General features: G+C 33.9%; 3 protein-coding genes and 2 non-coding genes across 9 annotated transcripts; 2 read left to right on the forward strand and 3 right to left on the reverse strand.

Moving 5' to 3' along the window:
* The first annotated feature begins 800 nt into the window (after window positions 1–800).
* On the forward strand, window positions 801–889 carry LOC120204275. The gene has a single exon (XR_005523927.1). It is a non-coding gene; the product is annotated as a small nucleolar RNA snoR114 (small nucleolar RNA).
* Window positions 890–1,236: 347 nt separating this feature from the next.
* LOC120204276 lies at window positions 1,237–1,323 on the reverse strand. The gene has a single exon (XR_005523928.1). It is a non-coding gene; the product is annotated as a small nucleolar RNA snoR114 (small nucleolar RNA).
* Window positions 1,324–9,272: 7,949 nt separating this feature from the next.
* Window positions 9,273–11,648, forward strand: LOC120204202 (ACT domain-containing protein ACR11-like). The gene is made up of 10 exons (XM_039204318.1): window positions 9,273–9,481; window positions 9,754–9,820; window positions 9,905–10,021; window positions 10,120–10,214; window positions 10,378–10,462; window positions 10,545–10,604; window positions 10,846–10,901; window positions 11,074–11,179; window positions 11,278–11,346; window positions 11,443–11,648. The coding sequence occupies exons 1-10, from the start codon at window positions 9,339–9,341 to the stop codon at window positions 11,503–11,505; spliced, it is 861 nt and encodes a 286-aa protein (XP_039060249.1). The 5' UTR covers window positions 9,273–9,338; the 3' UTR covers window positions 11,506–11,648.
* On the reverse strand, window positions 11,639–14,808 carry LOC120204203 (ras-related protein RABA5a-like). Of its 3 annotated transcripts, none has more exons than XM_039204320.1 (5): window positions 14,598–14,808; window positions 13,258–13,333; window positions 12,907–12,976; window positions 12,322–12,786; window positions 11,639–12,215 (listed from the first exon to the last, which is right to left on the reverse strand). In XM_039204320.1, the coding sequence occupies exons 4-5, from the start codon at window positions 12,659–12,661 to the stop codon at window positions 11,890–11,892; spliced, it is 666 nt and encodes a 221-aa protein (XP_039060251.1). In that variant the 5' UTR covers window positions 12,662–12,786; window positions 12,907–12,976; window positions 13,258–13,333; window positions 14,598–14,808; the 3' UTR covers window positions 11,639–11,889. The 3 variants fall into 3 exon arrangements, with proteins under 3 accessions (XP_039060251.1, XP_039060250.1, XP_039060252.1); XM_039204319.1 differs by having other exon boundaries at window positions 13,258–13,342; XM_039204321.1 differs by lacking the exon at window positions 12,907–12,976 and having other exon boundaries at window positions 13,258–13,342.
* Window positions 14,809–17,080: 2,272 nt separating this feature from the next.
* Window positions 17,081–19,270, reverse strand: LOC120204200 (U-box domain-containing protein 4-like). 3 transcript variants are annotated; one of them, XM_039204316.1, is made up of 3 exons: window positions 17,805–19,270; window positions 17,475–17,559; window positions 17,081–17,091 (listed from the first exon to the last, which is right to left on the reverse strand). In XM_039204316.1, the coding sequence occupies exons 1-2, from the start codon at window positions 19,134–19,136 to the stop codon at window positions 17,497–17,499; spliced, it is 1,395 nt and encodes a 464-aa protein (XP_039060247.1). In that variant the 5' UTR covers window positions 19,137–19,270; the 3' UTR covers window positions 17,081–17,091; window positions 17,475–17,496. The 3 variants fall into 3 exon arrangements, with proteins under 3 accessions (XP_039060247.1, XP_039060246.1, XP_039060248.1); XM_039204315.1 differs by lacking the exon at window positions 17,081–17,091 and having other exon boundaries at window positions 17,277–17,559; XM_039204317.1 differs by lacking the exon at window positions 17,081–17,091 and having other exon boundaries at window positions 17,277–17,559; window positions 17,814–19,269.
* Window positions 19,271–22,971: the final 3,701 nt, after the last annotated feature.

Raw genomic sequence — 22,971 nt, forward strand, 5'->3', positions numbered from 1 at the left:
AAACGAGTGGGGCAAACTTCCCCTTAAAATTTAAATCATCGTAGATTTTAGATTTTTTTTCTATGTATTTTCTATTGAAAGTATATTTTCAATCCTTGGAATTTTATAAGTTTAAGTTCGTTCTCCTAAAATTTTAAAAGTTTAACATCGTCCTCTTGTCATAAAATTCTGCTTATGTCTCGGCATATATATAGATACACAAAATGTTTCTCTACACTCGGCGTTTGGTACGGAGGAAAGTAATTACTTTTTTAGACAATTTAGTTGATGAGAGAATGACGGATATAGGACTTGAATCTAACGGATTTCGATATGATTTTTTTAAGATTAATTTTTAAATTTGAGTTTAGGTTTGATCGGATTAAGTTCGAATTTAAAATGAAAAAAGTTGATATAAAATAATTGTATAATTATCTTTGGTATCTTTAAGAATAATTGCAATAATATCTCGTTTTATATTTTTCCAATTAATTTTTTATTTTATTGATTGAGAATAAAAATTATATATACGGGATCAAATATGATTGGATGTAGATTTTATCTAAAAAAATAGATCAAATTGAAATCTTTTTAAACTTGAATTTTAATCAGTATTTTCGTGTATATAAGATATTGTAATTTACATTTTTAAGAATCACATTCCCTAAATATAAAATTGTCAATCTATTCTATCTAAATCAATTCAGTGTTATCTAAGTTTGTTGTCTGGATTGATCCAACAGGCACCAGTGGTCTGGTGGTAAAATAGTACCTTGTCACGGTACATGTACGGGTTCGATCCCCTGCTGATGCATCTCTTGAAGTTGTGATGAATTCTGCGCTTTCAGTGAAGATAGGGTTTCCTCACCATCGTCCGATTTCCAGACGACAGATCAGCGCCTCTGAACTTCACATTATTTGTTTTTTCTTTCTGCCATTTAGCTTGACTCACCCTTCTCGCTTACAGCCTGCAATTTTCCTGCAAAATGCTTTGAACGTATTCCTGGTGTGGGAATGGCCATGATGAAGAACTCTAGGTACTGTTCTTTGAAACGCTAAGAGCTTCAAGAAAACAAGATTAAATTACTCTAATTCATGTTATGCGTGTATAAGTGATTACCTGGGTTTGTATCATTCCCCTTTTACCTGGTTTCAGTCACACCATAAGTAATAAATGTATGTTCAACTCTCACCATTAATCTTAACATGAACAGGATCCAAGTCTGAAACGATGGGAGGGGGGGTAAAAAAAGAATGAAGTTCAGAGGCGCTGTTTTATCGTCTTGAGTCAGTCGATCAAGAAGAACCCTTGCTTCATTGGAAGCGCAGCAATCATCACAACTTCAAGATGATGCACCAGCCGGGAAAATCGAACCCGAGTCAGTACCGTGGCAGGGTACTATTCTACCACTAGACCACTAGTGCCTGCTGTTCTTATTTAACTTCATTTTTATTTATAGATTATCCATTTTATACTTTCTTACATTATAAAAAAAAATTCATTCTCAATAAAATGTTCTCTTTTAAGGTATGAGTTCATTATTAAAATTGAATTATAAAAAATAAATAATATCAGCATTAACAAAATAAGATACGATGAACGTTTAAAAATGAAATGCGTGGTTAATTTGACATATCGAGATGGTTCTTTTATGGTCACTTTCATGGGTGCATTTCATCACCTACCCAGCGGTCCTTTCTCGCTTGCTGGGAGTTAGCCATAAATGATCACACTTGTGACATAGAACACCTCTCTGCTTCTTCTCACAAACTGTAATTATCAACATATGATGAATCACATTTTAGCCCTTGAATTTGTCAAACTCTTTTATGTTACTACTTAAACATTTTAATCTATATTGGTGCCTGAACTTGTCCAATTTTCTCATATTAGTACCTAAATATTTCTTGTTCCATATTGATACTTGAACGTATTTATTTTTCTCATATCAATATATATATATATTTTGTAACAATGTTAGAAAAGATGGTATGCCACTTTAAAATTTTACGTTGTTTAGTTCACGGAATGTAAGATTTAAGGGAGCTTAATGAGTTTAGCAACTCAATTCGATTAAAACTCGACTCGAGACCTTAACGAGTTGAGTCGAGAAAAGTCCAACTCGACTCGATAAGTTTGTGAGCAATTCGTTAATTTTATATATATATAATTTTAGTAGTTATCTTAAAAAATTATTACATTCACGAGATTACTAATTTAATAATAGATAATAAAAATATGATAAATTGCTAATCTATTAATTTTCTAATAAACAAAAAAAACTAAATTGTTAATTAATATTTTACTACACCAAAAAATAAAACCCGCTTTATCATTTTAATATATTCGTGGAATGCTATTTTGGAGTTTAGGAGTTTAGACTTTGAAATTGATTCATAATCTCTTTTGATAAATTTTTGGTTAAATTTATTAATTAATGTTTATATTAAGTTCTATATGTAGATTTTACCTATAGTTCATAAAATAAGGTAAAAATTTTGATGAGGTTAACGAGCAACGAGTTTCTTAAGGAGCACGAATCGAGCAAAATTTTAACGAGTCGAGTCGAACAACATAATTTTTTAACAAGCACGAGTCAAGTATTGTCCAACTATTGATCGACTCGCTCTATAAGCACCCCTAGTAAGATTACTGAAATGTTACATTACTCACCATATTATTAGGAATGTCGTATTACCTTGTTTGATTTGTTTTGTATGAATGTAAGATTATAGTGTTTGGTTAAAAAATACTCGATAGAAAAAATGTATGTTTTATCAAATTATCTTTGAGATATGTTTTCTTTTTTAGTCGGTTGAATTCTCCATATTAAAGTCAAAATATTTAAATAAAAGTTCATAGAAAATATAATTTTTATTATTTATAATGTATTTATTTATAAATAAAATTTATACACAAATAATTAATATATATATATATATATATTTTTATTATTTTAATTTTTTATTTCTTTGAAAATACAGAAACATACTTACACCAATATAATTATGTATTATTTTTAAGTACCAAAATTTTGAGAGATGTACATACTTACACGGGTGTAAGTATGTGTTTATTTTTAGGTACCAAAATATTTAGAAATGTACATACTTACATTGGTGTAAGTATGTGTTATGTAACATCCGCAATACCGGGTTAGTGATTAAATTGAAAAGTTTTAGAATTTGGTGATCAATTTAGGGAAAAATTGAAAAGTTTAGGGATTTAAAGTGTAATATTTTGATAGTGGATTAAATGGTAATTATGGAAGAATTGAAAGGGTGTTATGGTATTTTTATGTAAAAGATAATTATCTCTTATTTAAAGAGATAAGCTGATGGGTGAGGAAGTATCTGGAAAGCTACTTTCTTCTTCCTTCTTCTTCCCGTTGGTTTACTTCATAAAGGTGAGTTTAATTTCAGCTTCTTAATTCTTGAATTTATAAATTAGTTTTGATTCTTTGGGTATTAAATAAGCTTAAGGAAAGCTTATTTGGGATTTAAACAATAAGATAAAGGAATTAAGAAGGAATTTGTAATATGAGTTTTAAGATGAAATTTTGATATGGTATGGTTGTTGAAGTTTTATGGATGAATTTGACTTGTCATCAGTCTAATTAAGAGATTTGGAGTGATAGAATTGGAATTAGAACACATTGAAAATTTGGTATGATTCTTGAATCTCATATGGAAGATAGGATTTTGAGGTTTAAGATGAAATAAATGAATATAGATTGGTTTAAGTATGTGTACTAGAGTTAAGAATGAAAAGGGGATGATATATGAAGTGTTTGAGAGAAAATGAAGTAATTTTCGGGCTAAAATATGATTTCTGGGCAAGGGGAATCGGTACCCATTCAAGGGGAACCGATACCCCTTCAAACGAACAACATTTCCAGAATGCCAGAGGGGAACCGATACCCCCACAGGAGGGAACCGATTCCCCCCTAAAGGAAAATGCGAATATTGGTTTAATAAGTTCGTTTAAGTTGCTAGTATCCAATTACAAGGTGTAGGTATCTAATGATTGCCTCAAAATGTACATGTATGTAGATTCTACGCATAAAGCAATTCCGAAACGTTTGGCAAGTAAGATCGATCAAGGAAGATAACATATCGATATTGACTAGTGAGGCCAGGTGAGTGCATTTTAGTTTATAGGATTATAAGGAATTGGACTTGTGATAAGTCTATTTTCAATATTTGTTGTGTATGGATTATTGATTATAATGATGTGAATGACAGAAAAGGTATGTATACTTGATTATATGAAATGATATGTGCTTAGATGTGCTATGTGATTTATGTGATATGCCATATGGGAAATTAGAGTGTGAACTTTAGGAAGGGATTATATGATGTATATATGAACATATGTGAACAAAATAAGACATGCATGTTTACATGAATACATGAGAAATAATATAGGTAATATGATATGAATCTATGTGACTACGTGAGAAATAATATATGTCTATGAGAAGACATAAGAACAAAGTATAAGCTATGTGATATATGAATATGAATTCATATGAAAAGTGACATGTATTACATGAAAGTAAACTACGCGATTATATGCACATGTGAATGTGAATCACATGGAAATGTTCTACGTGTAAGTGAATTATGTAAAATAGCAATGATTTATATGATAACAAGAGAAAGGATATAAATTACATGAGTCATATGGTAAAGACTTATGAATCTATAGGAAAATGTTATGGGAACTATGTGATGATAAGTTATGAGAAAATATTTATATAGGTAACAAGCTATGTGAAATGGAATTAAGTAATATATGAAACTAGAATATAATGAATGTGAAATAAGTGATTAGGTAAAACTGTGAGAAGTTATAGGGCATTGTTATTCGAAGTATATGAAAGTATGTATATGGATAACTGTATAAGTTTATAGGTTATACTATGTGCTATGTGATATACTTAGTGTATGAGAATCATATGAGAATAAGAGATGACAATGAGTTACATGCCAGATGAACACAAGAGAAGTGTTATAAGCTACGTGATAGATGATTATGAAATCATACGAAAAGTGAAATATACATGTGAATATGTGAAGTGATATGAATATAATGCCCATGTTATATGATACGAGAGCTATAGGTATAGTTGGCATGCCAAGAGTCGAGGGTTTACCTATGTCTTTCGAGACATATGGACAGTTTACCGAGGATCTTTATGACCTCTGGACAGTTTACCGAGGATCTTTATGACCTCTGGACAGTTTACCGAGGATCTTTATGACCTCTGGACAGTTACCGAGGATCTTTATGACCTCTGGACAGTTACCGAGGATCTTTATGACCTCTGGACAGTTACCGGGGTCTTGGTGACCTCTGGATAGGTCCTTCGGGACATTTATATGAGCTGTGGTGACAGCATAGTGGTGCACAACCTCAATAGACTCACATATATACAGTTCTCACAGGTGCACATGGGCTAATAAGAGATAACATTGAATGTAATGTATAAGATATATGTGAAGTATATACTTATGGTGATATGTCATGTGTTGCTTGAATTATAATGATGTTGATAAAGATAATAATATACATGGGCAATGCAATTGGAAGACAAACGAAAAGTGAAAGTAATACAAGAAGATATGTTGCGTGTGTGTATGACATGATTATATATATTGTTATCGTGCAATAGATACATGCATATTGAAATGTCATGATTCAATGGTATGAATGCACGTTCATGAATTATTGTTATATGTTTAATTATTGCCTCACTAAGTCAACGACTTAGCGTGTGATTGTTTCACACGTAGGTTTCGAGAAGAATAAAGAGTAATGCGGAGCAAGACAGGTCAGTTCTCCTTACCAAATGTCAGATCAGAAAATATATGTACTGTTTACAGAGTGTAGTTGGCATGTAGTCTAAAGATATAAATGGTATGAACTCTGATATCTGTGGTAAACGTTTTGAAATAATTTAAATGTTATCAAAGTTTTTAAATTACTCACTATTTTATACGAATAAATGTTTGAAAAGTCAATGTGACACTTCGGACTCGTATCCGGGTCGGATACGGGTTGGGGGTGTTACATGTTAAATGGTACATTATTGTATTTTATTCATGTTGCATGTATGAGTTGTATAAAGAAATATAATATCAAATTATTTGAAAAAATCAATAGAAAACATAAAAATATAATATGAAAAATCTTTTATGAAAAATAATCTAAAAAAACGTAATAAAAAGCATACCAAAAATAAAATTTGAACCAAACACGTATATAATAAAATAAAATATTGATATTATTGTTTTACTTTTTATGATGAAGCATCATATTATTTTACAATAAGTTAAAAAATTAAAACCATTAAAAAGTAAATAAAATAAATTAATGATCATGTAATTGTATATAAAAGTAAGGATCATTTTGAAATAAATATATTATTTTAGGAGTATTATTGTCCTAGGAGAGAAATTTGTATATTAAAAAAAAGGGAATGACATTCTCTAAAAAAAGACTCAAAAGTTGTCACTCTGGGAATACTTCATTACCTTTGAGAGGGAATGTTATTAAACCAAACGTGGTTTAATAATCTTTCCGTGAACTAAACACCCTTAAAGTATGGTTGTAAATGAGACGAGACAGATCGCGAGCTACTCGATATCGACTCGATCAAGGCTCGATAAGTACTCGAATCGAATGGACTCGATTCGAGCTCAAGCTTGACTCGAGTTCTTAATGAGCCTAAACGAGCTACTCAATACTCGACTCGAAAAACTCGTGAGCAGCTCGAAAAAATGTTATATTGTAATTTTAGATTTTTTAAAATTACATTATTAAAAATACACTATTGATAATTATAAAATTTTAAAAATATATTAAAAATTCTATAATACAACTACCCTCAAATTTTAATTAATGTACTTGCAATGAACCCTAAGCCTTAAACCAAACCTATAAATCCTAAGTCATAAACCCTAAATGATACTTACCTCATAAATCAATATCAAGTCGATTAATTAATGTCTTTGCAATAAACCTTAAACCTTAAACTCTAAACCTTAAACCCTAAAATTGATTATGTGATAAAGATTAAGTTATGCACACGAAGGTAACATACAAATTATGCAAAATGATGTTATGCGACTCCTAAATAAATCAATCGCATACTTATACATAAACATATCAACATGCAAAATAAATATACACAACTAATTAAAGAAAACAATCTTAAATAGGGACTAAATTAAGAGAAATCTAAATGTGAGGACTAATTTAAACTAAATATACTAACTTTAGAATGATGATTAAATTTACGTAAATGTAAAATTAAACTTACAAAATTGGAATTAAACCAATGACTTAAATACAAAATGTGCATAAATTATAGGGTCTTATATGCAATTGATCCTATTCGATTTAAGCTAAAATAATATGAAAAATAACATAAATGACACCTGAACATTTAAAACAAATTTATGCAATTTCATTCGATTGAACCTAAATTTATTAGATTAAATTATACAAATTATCATTAAACTATGTCGGAAGGGTCTTTTAGATATGAAAGTTTAGATAGTTAAAAAATAGTTATTAAATTTATTAAAATATTATAAATTAGTGATAATTCTTGATAAATTTGAATATTGCTTTTATAACAATTGGGTAGGTTTTTAGAACCATTTTAAAATAGTTTAATAAGTTTAATGATCATCTTATAATAATTTGAACTTTTTTAATATTATTTATGTTGTTTAATGATTATTTTATAACTTAAAAAAATTGATGATTAAAAAGATATTTCAACATAATTTATTAGATTATCAAATTAGAGTAGATGATTAAATCTCAAAAGTAATAATAATAGAGGGACTAAATTATAATTTGATGAAATTTTATAAAACTTTCAGGTTTCATCTTCGTCACTTGAAGTAGGAACAGTTCCAACCATGACTGATCCAAACGTTACCGGAATCAACAACCAAGCTTCCCGAGTAGGCAGACTCGACCGAGAGGCTCGATTTTTACGGTACAAATAGCAGAGAAAGAATCGAAGATTCGAGAAGACAATCTGATACGCTTCCCGAAAGGCCTACGCCGAATCAAGGCCAAGAATCATAGGTCGGTTCGTCAAAAGAACGGAAACCGACATTAATGTCATCGACGACCACATTTTTGACTCCATGTCTTCTGCTTTTGCAGTGGCTTTATGGCGAAAACAAAGTACGGCATCGTCACGTCGTACGAGTCAGATTAAGAGGAAGAAGAAGATTATGATTGTGTATTATAGTTATTGAGTTCCAGAAAGTAGAATAATCTAATCCAGAGGCAATTGAAATTAATGGGAAGAAATGTGTATTAATGGAGTTTGTGTTAGCCATTTTTGTTTTGCAAGAAGATATTAGTTTCGTCTGAAGTTGATTTCAATCTCTGAATAAAAGAAAGGGATGATTACGTATAAAAGGGGGATGGGTTTCAAAAGTTGTTAGCCATTGTTCCAGAAACTTGACCATTGTTGTTGCTGAGCTGTTTTGAAAGTAGTTCATATCCCACATCGGTGGTTTTTGGGAGAATAAGGGGTAAAGAGAGTGTATAAAAGGGGGATGGTTTCAACAATTGAAAATTAATCTGTCTTCGAGCTTGAATCGAGTTTAAAATCGAGCTCAAAATCGAGCTTGAATCGAGCTAAAAATCGAGTTTCAATCGAGCTCGAGTCTTGAGTTTCAGTTAAGCTCTTGATTTTTTTTGAGTTCGAGCCTTTTCAAGTTCGAGTTGAGTTTCATTATTATCTTTCGAGTTTGAGTCGAGCTTGAAAATTTTAGGCTCTCAAGTTTTCGAGTCGAGTCGAGCTTACATTTAAAGTTTTCGAGTTCGAGTCGAGCTTGGCAATACTCGAGCTCGACTCGGCTAGTTTACACCCCTACCCTAAAGTATAAAAACACCACAATTGACTCACAATCGAAAGTTAAGTGATTAAAATGAAAGCATACTCATAATTGAGTGACCATAATATAAATAAAAAAGTTAACATCCGTTTAAGATTTAACAACATAATGATACAAGTGTTAATCATTTAATTAAGTGACTTGATTGTGATTTGTCTAAAATAAAGTTGACCCAATTATAAAACTACTCATAATAAAATGACCTTGTGGTGGAATTTACCCTTCGTTTTAACTTTCAACGTTGTAGCTTATATGCAGACAGAAGACAGGGATGAGTAGGATCTGTAACCGATTCAATAAAGTGGGAAGAAAAAGATAAAAGAGATAAAAAGGAGCAAAATTTGTAACTATGGGGAGTTCTCTTTCTCTATCACATTCACGTTTATTTCTCTTCAGTTTTGTTCCTTCTCATCTCTTCTGTTTCAATGGCTGCTGTGGCTATGGCTTCTGCTGCTAATTATGGTGCATACTTTAGAACCAACACTAAAAACAAGTATAAATTTCCTATCTTTGAACTTAAAAACCATTCTTGGCCTGCTGCCTCTGCCAATATTCTTGAGAAAAGAAGGTACCTTTCTTCAATCTAATTCATTTCTGGATTTTGGTCTTGTTTTTTTTCTATGTTTTTGTTTTACTATCCGGATATTTCCTTGTCTGGGTGTTGAAACTGTTTCTTTGGGAATCCTTTGAGATGAATTTCATGTTGCTTGAAGGGGGAAAAAACATCAATGCATTTGTAAATCCAACTGGAATCAATCAGTTTTATGGAGAAAAAAGCTGCAGTTTAATGGTTTTGTTGTATCTTCAATTTGATAGATCTTCGCTTTTAAATCATTACAGTGTTAGGTTGTCATCTTCAATGGTGCGAATCATTCCAAGAGCAACACCATCAGCCACTGCTGTGGAGGTATGGAAGAACAAATGATATATTTGGTTGAATTTTAACTATGTTTTTAGCTGGCTAAAGATCCATGGTTGTGTGTGTTTGAAGAATGATGACACTGATACAGTTCCAACCCCCAAAGTTATAATCGACCAAGACTCGGATCCCGACGCCACCGTAGTTGAAATAACCTTTGGCGATCGTCTTGGAGCTCTTATGGATACTGTATAAATCACTTTACTTAATGTGTTTTTCATATGGATTTTTGGGGTTTCACCAAGAATTTTTTGTGCATGATCTAACTATTAGTGAATGAGTTGCAGATGAATGCCCTTAGAAATCTTGGGTTGAATGTTGCTAAAGCAAATGTCTACCTGGATTCATCTGGGAAACATAATAAGTTCGCCATCACTAAGGCGTAAGTTGTATGCCTTTTAACTCGTCTTCGTCTCGTAAATAACTCGAATGTGAGAATGGAATGATGTGCAAGAGGTTATTCATTACCTAGTGCTATATATCTGTTGTTACAATAGCTATTTTCAATGTGACATTACTGATATAGTGTTGGTTCTTTTCTGTAGTACTACGGGAAGGAAAGTCGAAGACCCGGAACTGCTCGAGGCAATACGTTTGACGATTATAAACAACTTACTCGAGTATCATCCTGTAATCAGCTCTTCCTTTTCCCTAATGCCTAATGAGAAATCTCCTAGTGAAACCCTGTTTGGCATGTTACTTTGTGGTCCAGGAATCAAGTTCCCAGTTAGCAATGGGTGCGACTTTCGGTGTTGAGCCACCAAAAGAAAAGGTATATTCCTCTTGCATTTTCCTATGTTGAATGTTAGGTGAAACGAGCTTTACAGCAGCCCCAAGAAGACTGTTACGTCGACATTTGTTGTAATTCAAATGGATAGTTGTCGTGCTTGTGACCAAGACCGGTGCAACTGATCGTAAACGTTACGAATCGTCCATAAATTAATAAGCTGAGAATGATATTACCTAATAATCTTGGCCCTTGGTTTAAGTTTTGCTTTGCTGGGATTCCTCAGGTTGATGTCGACATTGCAACACACATAAGAGTCGACGATGATGGTCCCAATCGTAGGTAATGAATGCAGTGGTCAAATGCAACCACCGCCCTTGTAATTTCGATAGTTTAGTTAATACTCCTCGGTAGCATCATACATGTCTGATTCAGCCGAAAGGGATGATATGTTCCGGCTTGCAGTATTGGTTCATTTCCATATAATTTAATTTTGTAAATAAATTTGGTTCAGCTTGCTATACGTGGAGACCGCTGATCGCCCAGGGTTGCTGGTGGATCTTGTAAAAATCATCTCCGACGTCAACATCACGGTTGAGTCCGGGGAGTTCGACACTGAGGTGAAATGATTGTTTACTCTTTTCTCTTCCGTAGGTTGTCATCTTGCATTAGCCTAACGATATTATCTTTCTCTCGAAATTCTACCTTCAAAACATAGGGGTTGTTGGCAAAGGCAAAGTTTCACGTCAGCTACAAGGGTAAAGCCATCAGCAGGCCCCTGCAGCAGGTATACTGCAACTAACACATTGCACATTAAATTGTAGGCGTAGTATTAATCATTTAGGTACGGTAGGGCATACGTCCTAATCGCTTGCCTCGGCAGGTTCTTGCTAACAGTTTACGATATTTCTTGAGGCGTCCAACTACAGAGGAGGCGAGTTTTTAGAACCGGTATCGTGTGACATGCTTTGAAAAATAAAAGGATATGCACTAAACAAGAAGATATTCTGCAAAAATATGGTTTATTATGTAACATGAAGGCAGAAAGTGAAAGTTCTGCAGGAAATTATAACATTTGAATTTCATTTCTTTTTTCTGTTCTTCCCCTTTCAATCCCCCCTTGAGTTCATTTACATTTTGTTAATTCTGTAATCCGTAGAAGTCGCAACCACCGTGTGATAAAGCGAATCATGAACAAATAAAACAAATGTTACTAAATCAAACATTTTAACGGCACCGATAAATGAAGGTACGGAGAAGAAGAAATATCGGCAGCTTCAGTGGAAACTCGATGATGACGGAGAGTCGTAAAAGGTATGGGGCAATGGATTTAACAGCACCCACCTGCTTTGGCCTCTGTTTCAGGTTGTTGGTTCTCTCCCCCCTGTAAAACAACAGTCCTCCCATCCAACGGCACGTCTTGCTTCTTGCTCTCGTTAGACATCATGACTTTCCTGCTCAATATGTCGTAGATCCCTTTAACGAAGGTCTGAAATGCAGCCGCTACATTGGAGGAATCAAGTGCAGAAGTCTCCATGAAAAATAAACCCTGCGCCTCTGCCAAGGCCTTTCCTTCGGATGTGGGTACTTCCCGGGCGTCCTTGAGGTCCGACTTGTTGGCTACTAAAATGGTGACTACATTCATGTCAGAGTGAGCTGTTCGATATGACAAAGCACACAAATCAATCCTTAGCCATCATCGGCCAAGAACAACATATCCATAATATAATCAACAAAAGCATGAGTTTAGCATGGTTCTTACTTTGAAGTTCATTTAGCCATCTGCCGATGCTATCAAAAGTCTGCCATCTGCTAATGTCGTACACAAGAAGAGCTTCAACCGCACCTCGGTAATATGCAGATGTAACGGCCCTGAAGCGCTCTTGACCGGCCGTATCCCAGACCTGTGCCTTAACTTCCTTCCCATTTATATCCAGCTTCTGGGTCTGAAACTCTACTCCTATGGTTGACTTCGAATTAGGGTAGAATTCATTCCTAGCAAATCTTGCAAGTAAATTCGATTTCCCAACAGCTGAATCACCAACCAGTACAATCTTGAAAAGGTAATCCTCAGTTTTCTCATCCTCCAAAACAAAAGCCATTTTCTAATCTTCACCAAGGAGTGTCACTCTATACAATCATATCAACAACGAAAAGCTCTCGGCATTCAGTTTCTTCTCAGGGGTGGACTCGAGTTATCGCCTAAGAACCACCAACCTTATATATCCTGTTCAAGAACAGAAATGGGTTTAGCTGTTTAGGCAAGAAAAAAACGAAGGTAAGCTGGAAAAGGAAGCTATAAGCTGGAGAAGGAAGCTAAAGTAGGAATAAAGACCTGAGAAAATACCTTTCTTGTTAAGTTTATATTGGGTCAATTGAATAAAAAAACAAATAAATTCTACTCCACTCTCACCATCCTGCAAAATAGGCGAATCTACGCGAGTTATAAGTTAAGCTTCCTACAGTAACAACTCAAAATAGAGAGAAACACTAAAACCATTGGCAAATGCTGCAACCGATACAGATGACTAGTATAAAAAGACGATCCTTGTGTATAATCAACCAATGTAGTAATTGTTAGTGGATCGTGTCCGACTAAAATATTCGAGTTAAATAAAACTTTTGTCAGAACTTGAACGTAAATAGTTGAATGATTAAGTGAAACAAGTGATGTTCATTAGAAGGCAAGAAACAGTACCTTGATCTCTCCTTTGAACTTGCTTACACCTTGCCTGACACCTGAAATCCATGTTAATCTCCTTCTACTGCTTAGACTTTTGAAGCTCAAAACAAGAACATATGATAATTGTCAGATCATTTGAGCGAAACGTGCAACTAATAGATTGGAAAGAAAAACATCTCACCTAACAACCGTGACACGTTTATAGCACACCTAAGATTCCTAATCCTATATCCCACTCTTTCCCTTAACTAGTAAAACATCACATTGTTTTTGTATACACATTAAAAGAAAACAGATAACAAGTCACATTGGATAACAAAAACTACAGACGAGAATGTGAAACCAAGAAACGATAAGATTGTTTGAGGTCTCTCATGAGTATCAAATCATCTGCAACTGCAATGTAAGATGCTTGAATGTATGACAATATGCATCAACTATGCACTAAACCTTACAAGATAAACATATGATGTTTCAGTAGGGTTGCTCTTGGACATTACCGCTGGACCACGACGGAACATAGAACTTCAGATATAAACAAAGCCTTGTACTTTCACTTCTAAATGTGAGAGATCTTTAAAAAGGGGGGGTTTTGTCTTATTCTTTTTCTTAATTATACAGATGCTGAAAACTCAAGTCTTTAAAGGGTTACATATACATATGTTATATTTTTTTATAGGAGAGTCTTTTAAAGGGTTAAAATTAGAGATTGAAAAACTTTTACTGCAATGTAAACAGCTCATAAAAATTCACCACTGAAACTCTGATTGCAAGAACTAGTGAACTTTGACCTGGAAATAAACTGTAGACCTAAGTAAATCAATTTCCTTTTATTGGACAAGGGAAAGGGAGTAGGGATCGTCGAAAGATTGAATCCGAGACCGGTGTCAACTGAAGATCTAATATCAAGTACATTGCTACTCCATCAATTTCAACAAAATATGCTCTTGATCATAAAGTGAGATCAAATCACAGCACATCTTGACTCTAGTTTCGCATCAACGAGACGCCATTAGAAACTTAAATCACCAAGCAAACTGCCATTTAAATTTTATATTTTGTAATTGACTCAAAAGAGTAGAAACCAAGTTCACATATCGAACAGCTAGAGCGCCGAAACCATTATAACTAAGTCTTGAATATCCAAATGAATTAAACAACATATAACCCAAAAAATTCGATCTGGATATCATCAAAACCTTAGAGGAGCACACAAAAACAAAAAAGTGATTGAGAAATGATCCATAAACAGAAACCCAATTCGAAAATCAAATTCATTAAATCATCAAACAATAAATACAGAACAAAGGGTCTAAAAATCTAGAGAGAAAGAGATCGTGTGTCATTGGTCTCACCGACTATATAAGAAAAACAAATTCAGAAGGCTCCCTGCACCGCTCTTTTTCTTTTGTTTCTGTCAGATATTGCGATCAAATAAAAGGGTTAATAATGGATCTGATCAAATGATAATGTCAATAGTTTAAAGAAACAAATTCAAAGGATTTATCTTTAAAGGTTTAGGCTCTTCCAAGGGAGGTGGTGAGGGAGCAGGAGCAAAGCAAAGAGAGTAGGAGACAACCCCAGATTTGCATTTACTCTGGTTTAGCCTCCCTGTTAATTTCCTGGGCTATTCTTTTGGGCCTGCTATGAACCTCACTAAACATGTATTTATTGGTAAAAGTACTGCGCAGGTCTCTGTATTATAGCACAAAGTGCACTGTGGTCCCTCTATTTTTAGTATGAGTAAAATATCATATTCATTAATTAAAAAGTAACCTTTTAGATTAAACTAATATACATCCAGTGAATATAACCCATCTTTTAAAAAGAAAGAATATTGCAGCCAAGGATACAAGTTAAAGCCTACATCGTTTTGTATATAATGTCACATGCCAATATATATATATATATATATATATATATATATATATATCTATATCTTCACAGAGAACTGGTTTCAAATGGTTATGGGAGTTGTACATAAAAAAAATATAAAAAAAATATTTAAGTTATATAAAAAAGTGAATTTTCAAAAGATAATTATTACTTCCACCCGGACCATTCGTGTTTGTAGTTGGGTGTGGTGCCTGCAGTGTTGCAGAAGCAGGACCATCGCCTCAGGCGAACTTCAGCTGCTGAAGCAGGCTGAGATGAAAAAGGCTTGGCCGCTTGCATGCGGTTAAATGCAAGTTTTAAGAATGTGCCGGCTGCCGACAGTACAAGACAACATTGATATTGTTTGATTTGGTGACGGCATCGGGGTAAATAAATAGAATAGATGGTCACAATTTTGTTCTCACAATGAAAGGAAGGCATGCATGGTAATACACTTGGTCCATAGGCTGCCGACAGTTTGATCAGATATTACTTCGTATAACAATGAACAAAATTCAATTAGAATTTAGAAAAATAATTAAACACAATTTGAATGAACAAAATTCAATTAGATTTTTTTAAAAAATTAATCAAATTCAATTTGAATTTTACTCAATCCGATCGAATATTTAACCCCAACCACCTGCCCTTTGATGCTAATCATGCTATAGCTTTGTGGGGGGACTTGGGCTTGCTCGGCTGCTCACTTGTATTGTTGTCACAATTTGATCCACAGCATAAGGGCCACACATAAGTACATAAATTGGAATTGTCCTTTCATAAAATTATACGCTGTATCCTTCCTAAGGGGTTATTTCTTCCAACTTTTCCTTTCACTTCTTAGTTAATTATGAACATCATCGTCGTGGATGTAAACAAGCCGAGATTTTAAATTAAAATCCAATTCGACTCAAAAACTCGCGAATCTAAAATTTTCAAATTCGACTCGAATTCAAAATCATAAATAGAAATTCGTAAAAGCTTTAAAAAAACTCGAAATGAAAAAAAATCTTAAACTAAAACTCGATTGAAGCCTAAAATTCAAACTCAAACATGAACCTTAAATATATATACTACATTTTAAAAGAAAAAACGAATAAATATTAATATTATTAATAATTTATATTTAAAAAAATAAAATCTTAATATACTATATTTAGAATTACTCGCGAACTTTTCGAATCAAATATCAAGTAACTCATTTTAAGTCGTTCACAATTCAAGTCGAGCTTGAGCTCGTGTTAGGTCCATTTGAATCGAGTATTTATCAAACTTTGACCAAATCGATCTCGAATAGTTCACGACCTGTCTCAACTCCTTTCCAGCCCTAATCATCATAGATATTTTCGTGCCATTAAAAGTTAAATTTTGGCCATCATTGGAAAATTGAAATAGCAACACAAGAGAACAATTCCATAAACTGAACTCATAGATTTTCAACATGGAGATAGCAATAGTAGGACAAATCAAGCTTCTGCTCTGCCAGCTAATGCAGGAGTAATAACGACATAAAGAAAGAAGAAAAGAAGAGAGAGAGGCAAAGTTATGATAATCTACACACATAAATATGTGGTAGGGTTTGAACCTGTTGGCGGGCATTGCTAAATGTATATGCAAGTAGGATGGACAAAAGGGTGATGATGGCACATTACCATATTAACTACTTTACACCAAATATGTGCACATCCAGGGCCCTACCCATGGCCACCATATCCATCCACCTTAAGCTCTATATTCAATGCTTCCAACAATAATGCATATCTCATAATTCCCCCATTCCCATCTTGGAAAACTTAAGGGAAACAAAGAGAAAGACCGGGCACCTATACATTGCTCGAATATCCAGCAAGAGCATAAATAGCACAGCACAGCGATTATCATGAAAATGTATAAAAAGAAAATGGTGCATGATATGTGATAGCTTTCACCCGAAGCCTAACCCCTAACTGTTATTTCAATCGCTTAAAGTTGAAGCTACAAGATTTCAGAGCGTATCATCGACAAGACTGTCCATTTTCACTATGTAGAAAACCGACAACTAGTAATAGGTCGATACAGACTATGCAAATAGAATTTTGATCGCCTAAACAAAACACAAGGAGAATAACCCAAATCTAATTAATCTGAAACCCACATGCCTAGCAAGTATTCCACCCTCTAGAACATGTAAACAAGAGGGGAAACAACCCCAAAACCTACTCAAAATCATACATCTAAATGTCAGTCACTTGTGCCTCCCCTAATTTTTTGCTTCTTTTTTTACCTGCACGATCAGTTCTCAACCACACTGTACAAACCATCAAAGCAATCCCTATATACAAGAAGAAGAAAAGATTTTTTTACCAAGGTATGATTACCTAGCAATTAAACTTCCCTTCTCTAAGGACTAGATGATGATGCATCTTGCCTTGGTTCTCTTAGATACCCAAGAAGTGTTTCCGCCTGCAAAATTAGGATGTAACGAACATGTCAGTTCTTGATGAGAAGCAGGCATTATCGAATATTTAAACATATACATCATGCATGGATGCACTACAATACTCATCTACTCTAAGAAATGCACGGTTCTGATCATCCAAGCTAAACTACTTAACCAATCAAGCAATTTAATAAACTGTAAACTGCATTGGCATTAGAGAAACAAAGTCTCAAGCTTAAACTATCTAGTAATTTATGAAGCATTCAACTGCAATTACCTTAAGCTTAGCCCTGACACTCCCAGTCTGAGAAAGAGCCACAAGAGGGGGTATCGCACCTTCCCTAACAAGCAAACCACGATTCCTAACGTTATCAGCACACAACTGCAACAGTGTCAACACCGCGAACTCCTTCCCCTTGACGGAACCATCTTCGATCACCTCCACAAGTGCTGTAATCCCAGCTTCCTCCACAATAGCTTCTCTTCCTTCCTTAATTCCCGCCAAGCTACTGAGAACAACCATTGCCTTCTCCGACATGCCAGTCCCTTGCTCACCCACCATCCCCACCAAAGGCTTAACTGCACCAGCACTCACAGCCCTCTCTTTGTTCTGCCTGGCTGAACATAGCTTATAAAGAGTTGTCAGTGCATCTTTCTTGCCTCTGTTGGATCCGGTCATCAGAAGAGATACCAGCGGCGGGATCGCACCGCATGCTCCGATTGAAGTCTTGTTTTCGTCAACCAAAGCTAAGCTCAGAAGCGCGCACGCCGCGTTTTGCTTTGAAGTTTCGGTGCCTGTCTTGAGAACATACACTAATGATTTTATAGCTCCGGCATTTATGATTAGGGTTTTGTTCGCTTCGAAAAGAGACAGATTCAGCAACGCAGTCACGGCGTGCTCTTGAGTCCAAGGATCGCTGTTTCGTAGGAGCGGAATCAGAGCAGGGATAGCGCCGGATTCTCCGATTAACGCACGGTTATCCACGCGGTTCTTCGCTAGTAACCTTAGCTTTGCAGCAGCCGACCGCTTCACCGCAATGGACAGTGATTGTAAGCCGTCGATGCAGATTTTGACCGTCGGTTGAAGATCCTCCGGCGATATACTCTCGATAATTTCCGTCGAGAAGTTCTCTCTCTGCACAAACCCATGACACGGTTCCGGTTCCGGCTCGACTTCGGCTCCACCGTTGTTCTCTTTCAAGATGTTTTCCGGCGACCGCAAGCTCGCAAGCCTCTGCAACTCACCGGAGATATCGCTGCTACAAGCGGAGAAATAACTGAAGGCCTGAGAAATGTCCAAAAACTCCTCGTTTTCTGACTCGGACTTAACCGATTTAGCTTTGGCAACCAGTTCGCCGAGCCGCATGTCGATAACCGATTCGGTGAGGTTCTCGGAGACAAAACCAGACCGTTCGGGAACCGCACTGGTGAAAGAGCAGCTGCTGTTATCGGCGCTTTGGTAGAAATTGGAGCGAACCGTACGCATGGAACGGCCGGCGTGTCGGTGGATTCTGGTGGTGGAAGGTGAACCGGGAGTGTACAAGTTTCTACCCAGAGGAAACCGGTTCGAATTCGAGTTAGAATCTTCCAACGAAACCATCTCTCTAGCAAACAAGAAACGATTTCTAAGTACTCAAAAACACCAATCAATTCAAATTACGAGAATCCGTTCTGGTTTCTAAGAGAAATTTTCATTTCAATATTGAGAGTGTGGAAAGTATCAGTGGAATCATGGAAGACCGTGGGACTGGGAAATGAATGTTGGATTTGCTTTCTCTCTCTGGTGCTATTTAACTCCTTTTGGGGTCAAACTTTAATTTTGGTCCCTCTACCATAGTTTAATTCCGGATTTAATGCCTATTCTTTGATAATATCATTAGTTAGTCCAATGTGTTAACCAGTTAACTATATCGATTAAAATATTAGGTGAAGTACATTAGAGGTCATCAAACTACGTAAGCATATTTTTTGGTAAATAACTTTAAAATATTATAAAATAGTTATTAAATATTCTAAACAATTATAAAATGATCCGTTGCAATATTAAAATAATAATAAATTTCAATAAGTTTAAGGACTATTTTATAATATTTTAATAAATTTAACATATTTTATAATAATTTGATAAATTTGAATGATCATTTTATAATTGTTTGAGAAATTTAATAACTAATTTTTAATATTTGAAAGATCACTCACCAGAAAAGCAATATTATATAGTTCGATGACTTATAGTATACTTTACCCTAAAATATTTATATGCTTTTTTGCTTAACGCCACATGCAACATATCAAAATCAGCTCGAAGCAAACCTCAACCGTAAACTTTGTTATTATTTTTTAAATATCGGCTTAAGTATTAAAAACATTATATATATATATATATATATATGAGATTTTAATGTTAAATAATTAAAAATTATCTTTAAATAAATATTATTTTTTATTTATTTTAAATTAATATAAATAAATAAAAAAGAGTATTCTAAAAAGCCCTTTCAAGTTTTTAATGTCTTAATTAAGTATAATGATTAAATATCAAATTTAAGCATAACAAAAGGAATCAAAGTCACAACGTAACCCTCTTCTCGGTATATGCTCTGGGTGAAGTTACAGTTACAGTTACGGACGGTGAATATGAAACTATTGACGGAATAGATAAAAAGAAGGTAGTGTTGTCAGGTCATTTCCATTGGGTCCACTGTATTGTATGAGGTTGATGGTTGTTTGTTTGAAAAGTATACGGTGGTGATATGACGGTGGTCACAGCCATGTGTATTTCGTCGCTTTTTAAAAATTAGTAAGAAATGATAAGGTGCGGTAGTTTTAATATACAGTTAAAAAAAGAGAAAATAATTTCAGTGACAAAAAATCTTAAATAATATACGATTTTGATCAATTTTTTTTGGATTTGCGAAAATGACCAACAAAATCGCAATGCGATCTCCACTATCGCAAATTCGCGTTGCATTTCGCGTTGCGATAGTTGAAAATCGCGTTGCGATAGTCTACAGTTGTCGTTGCGATTTTTCAAATTTGTTGCGATAGTCTACAATTGTTGTTGCCATAGTCTACAGTTGTCGTTGAGATTTTCCAAATTCGTTGTGATAGTCTACAGTCGTGGTCGTGGTCGTGGTCGTAGTAATACGTGTCTTCGACACGTCCGCGCGGATACTATATTTTTAGAGAAATAAAATCTTTTTTTTTAACTATCGCAACGACAACTGTAGACTATCACAACGAATTTGGAAAATCACAACGACATTGTAGACTATCGCAACGCGAAATGGAATATCGCAACACGATTTTCAACTATCGCAACGCGAAATGCAACGCGAATTTGCGATAGTGGAGATCGCAATGCGAATTAAAGATCGCATTGCAATTTTGTTGGTAGTTTTCACAAATCCAAAAAAAATTGGTCAAAATCGTATATTATCTGGGATTTTTGGTCACTGAGGTTATTTTCTCTTAAAAAAATATGTTATCGGTTTTGTTATTATTTAAATAATAAAATCGATAAAAAAATTACTGAAAACATTATTATTTCTACTGATTTTTTATTATCGTACACTTTACCGGTTTTGTTATTACACTTTACCGGAAATATTAAAAAACATTGATATTTTAGATAAAAATAATAATATTTTAAGTAAATTTTTACGAATTTTTTTATTTAAATAATAATAAAATCAATAACATTTTTTTAATTGTATATTAAGAGTGTCGGAACGTAGAACTTCGAAATTAGTTTCTTTTGGAATGCGGTAAAAGTGCTGCTGCACCCGGGGTAACTTTTGTTTTCACTTTTTTACTCTTGCCAAATTGTCAACGCCTTCGTTGAGATCTCACCTCTAGAATAGCAGAACCAGAGGATAAAGGAAAGATGATGACACGAGAGACAACACTTCCTTCCGTAATATCTTTAAACAGAGACCAGCCAATTTATACAAGAGGCAAACTGATAGTTGGTTAGGACACTGCCTAACAGCCTAAACCGTTCCAAACGATGACTCCGAATAATGTCCAAAATCTGTTACTTTCAAAGGAGAAAATTCATTTCATCGAGGACGATACCATATTAGAATATAGAAATAACTACAGAAAAATGGCATGACTTGATTACTAAGCATAAGTTGATTTATATACACATTGCATGGAGCAATTAGCTCTAACAACCCTAACAACCGAGCGACAACCTCCTAACAACTAATCACACGGCCAATGCCACGTGTATGGCACAGTTACAACAACAACACTGTTAACTATATTGCTAATATTTTATTATTATTTATTATATTTGATGTTTATAATAAAAAAAATTATCAATCATTAAAAAATGAATTACACAACATCATCCAAACACTGTAAAATGATTTTCAGAAAATATTTTTTCAAGAAATGTAGTTCATTTACTAAATTCATTTTCTCAGATCTGTTTTTCATGAAATAAACGAACCCTTAATTTTTTTTTCATATTATGTCTTTTATTTTTTTTTCTTGAGTTTTTTTTTCAATTTTAAATAAGATTATGTGTATTTGTGACACATTTTTTATTGTTCTTTTGATAGGATTTTTATATACTCTGGCACGTTTCTTACGGTTTTTGTTAAGTTTTTCGTATATCTCTACGGTCGTGTTAGTGCTTACACAAAAACCCTCATGACATTTGTTTTCTAATTGGTTTGTCGGTGGTCACACATTGTCAGAACCCCTAGTTGGCAAAAAAGTTATTAGTCGATATAATCATAATTATGTAACGAAGAAGTCTGATTCGCTCACTACTCCTTCATCACTTTGTAAAGTGTCTCGTTTGACAGAGACAATGAGTTTTATGAAGATTACTGTGTTCTCTTGATGTTGGATGTCAATATCAATGGAATGTTTCAATTTTTTTCCGTATCATTAGATTTATCATTTTCATTTTTTGTATGAATTTTCTGTTGACCATTGTCTCTAATTCATTTTAGATGCGTTGTATGAATAGGGAACGACAAATGAGTTCATACTCATTATATTCTAATTTGATATTTTTATTTATTATTTTTAGTTTTTTAAATTTTAATCTTGAATAAAATAATAATTATTAGACTTATTAAGTCAAATATTTTTATTAATTATATTATATATAAATTATAAATTTAATTTAATTCTTGTTATTTGATTTAGTTATTTTAATTAAACCACGTTGCCTCTATATCATTAAAATCAAGACTAAAATTGTATATTTTTTTTAAAAAATAGAAACCAAGTTTATAATTATATATATGTATAACACGTATTAATAATAAAATTTCTCCTATTACTTATTACTTCATAAATAATTAACCTTTATTTGATTAAATTCCACTTTGACTTTGTGAGATCCATGATGACTGCGCAGACTTGTAAATCGCTTTCTGCGGATTTCAGCACGATGATCAAATCTTTGTTGG

The sequence above is a fragment of the Hibiscus syriacus genome, unplaced genomic scaffold, assembly GCF_006381635.1.
Source record: "Hibiscus syriacus cultivar Baekdansim isolate YM2019G1 unplaced genomic scaffold, ASM638163v2 tig00010533_pilon, whole genome shotgun sequence".
Lineage (NCBI taxonomy): Eukaryota > Viridiplantae > Streptophyta > Magnoliopsida > Malvales > Malvaceae > Hibiscus > Hibiscus syriacus.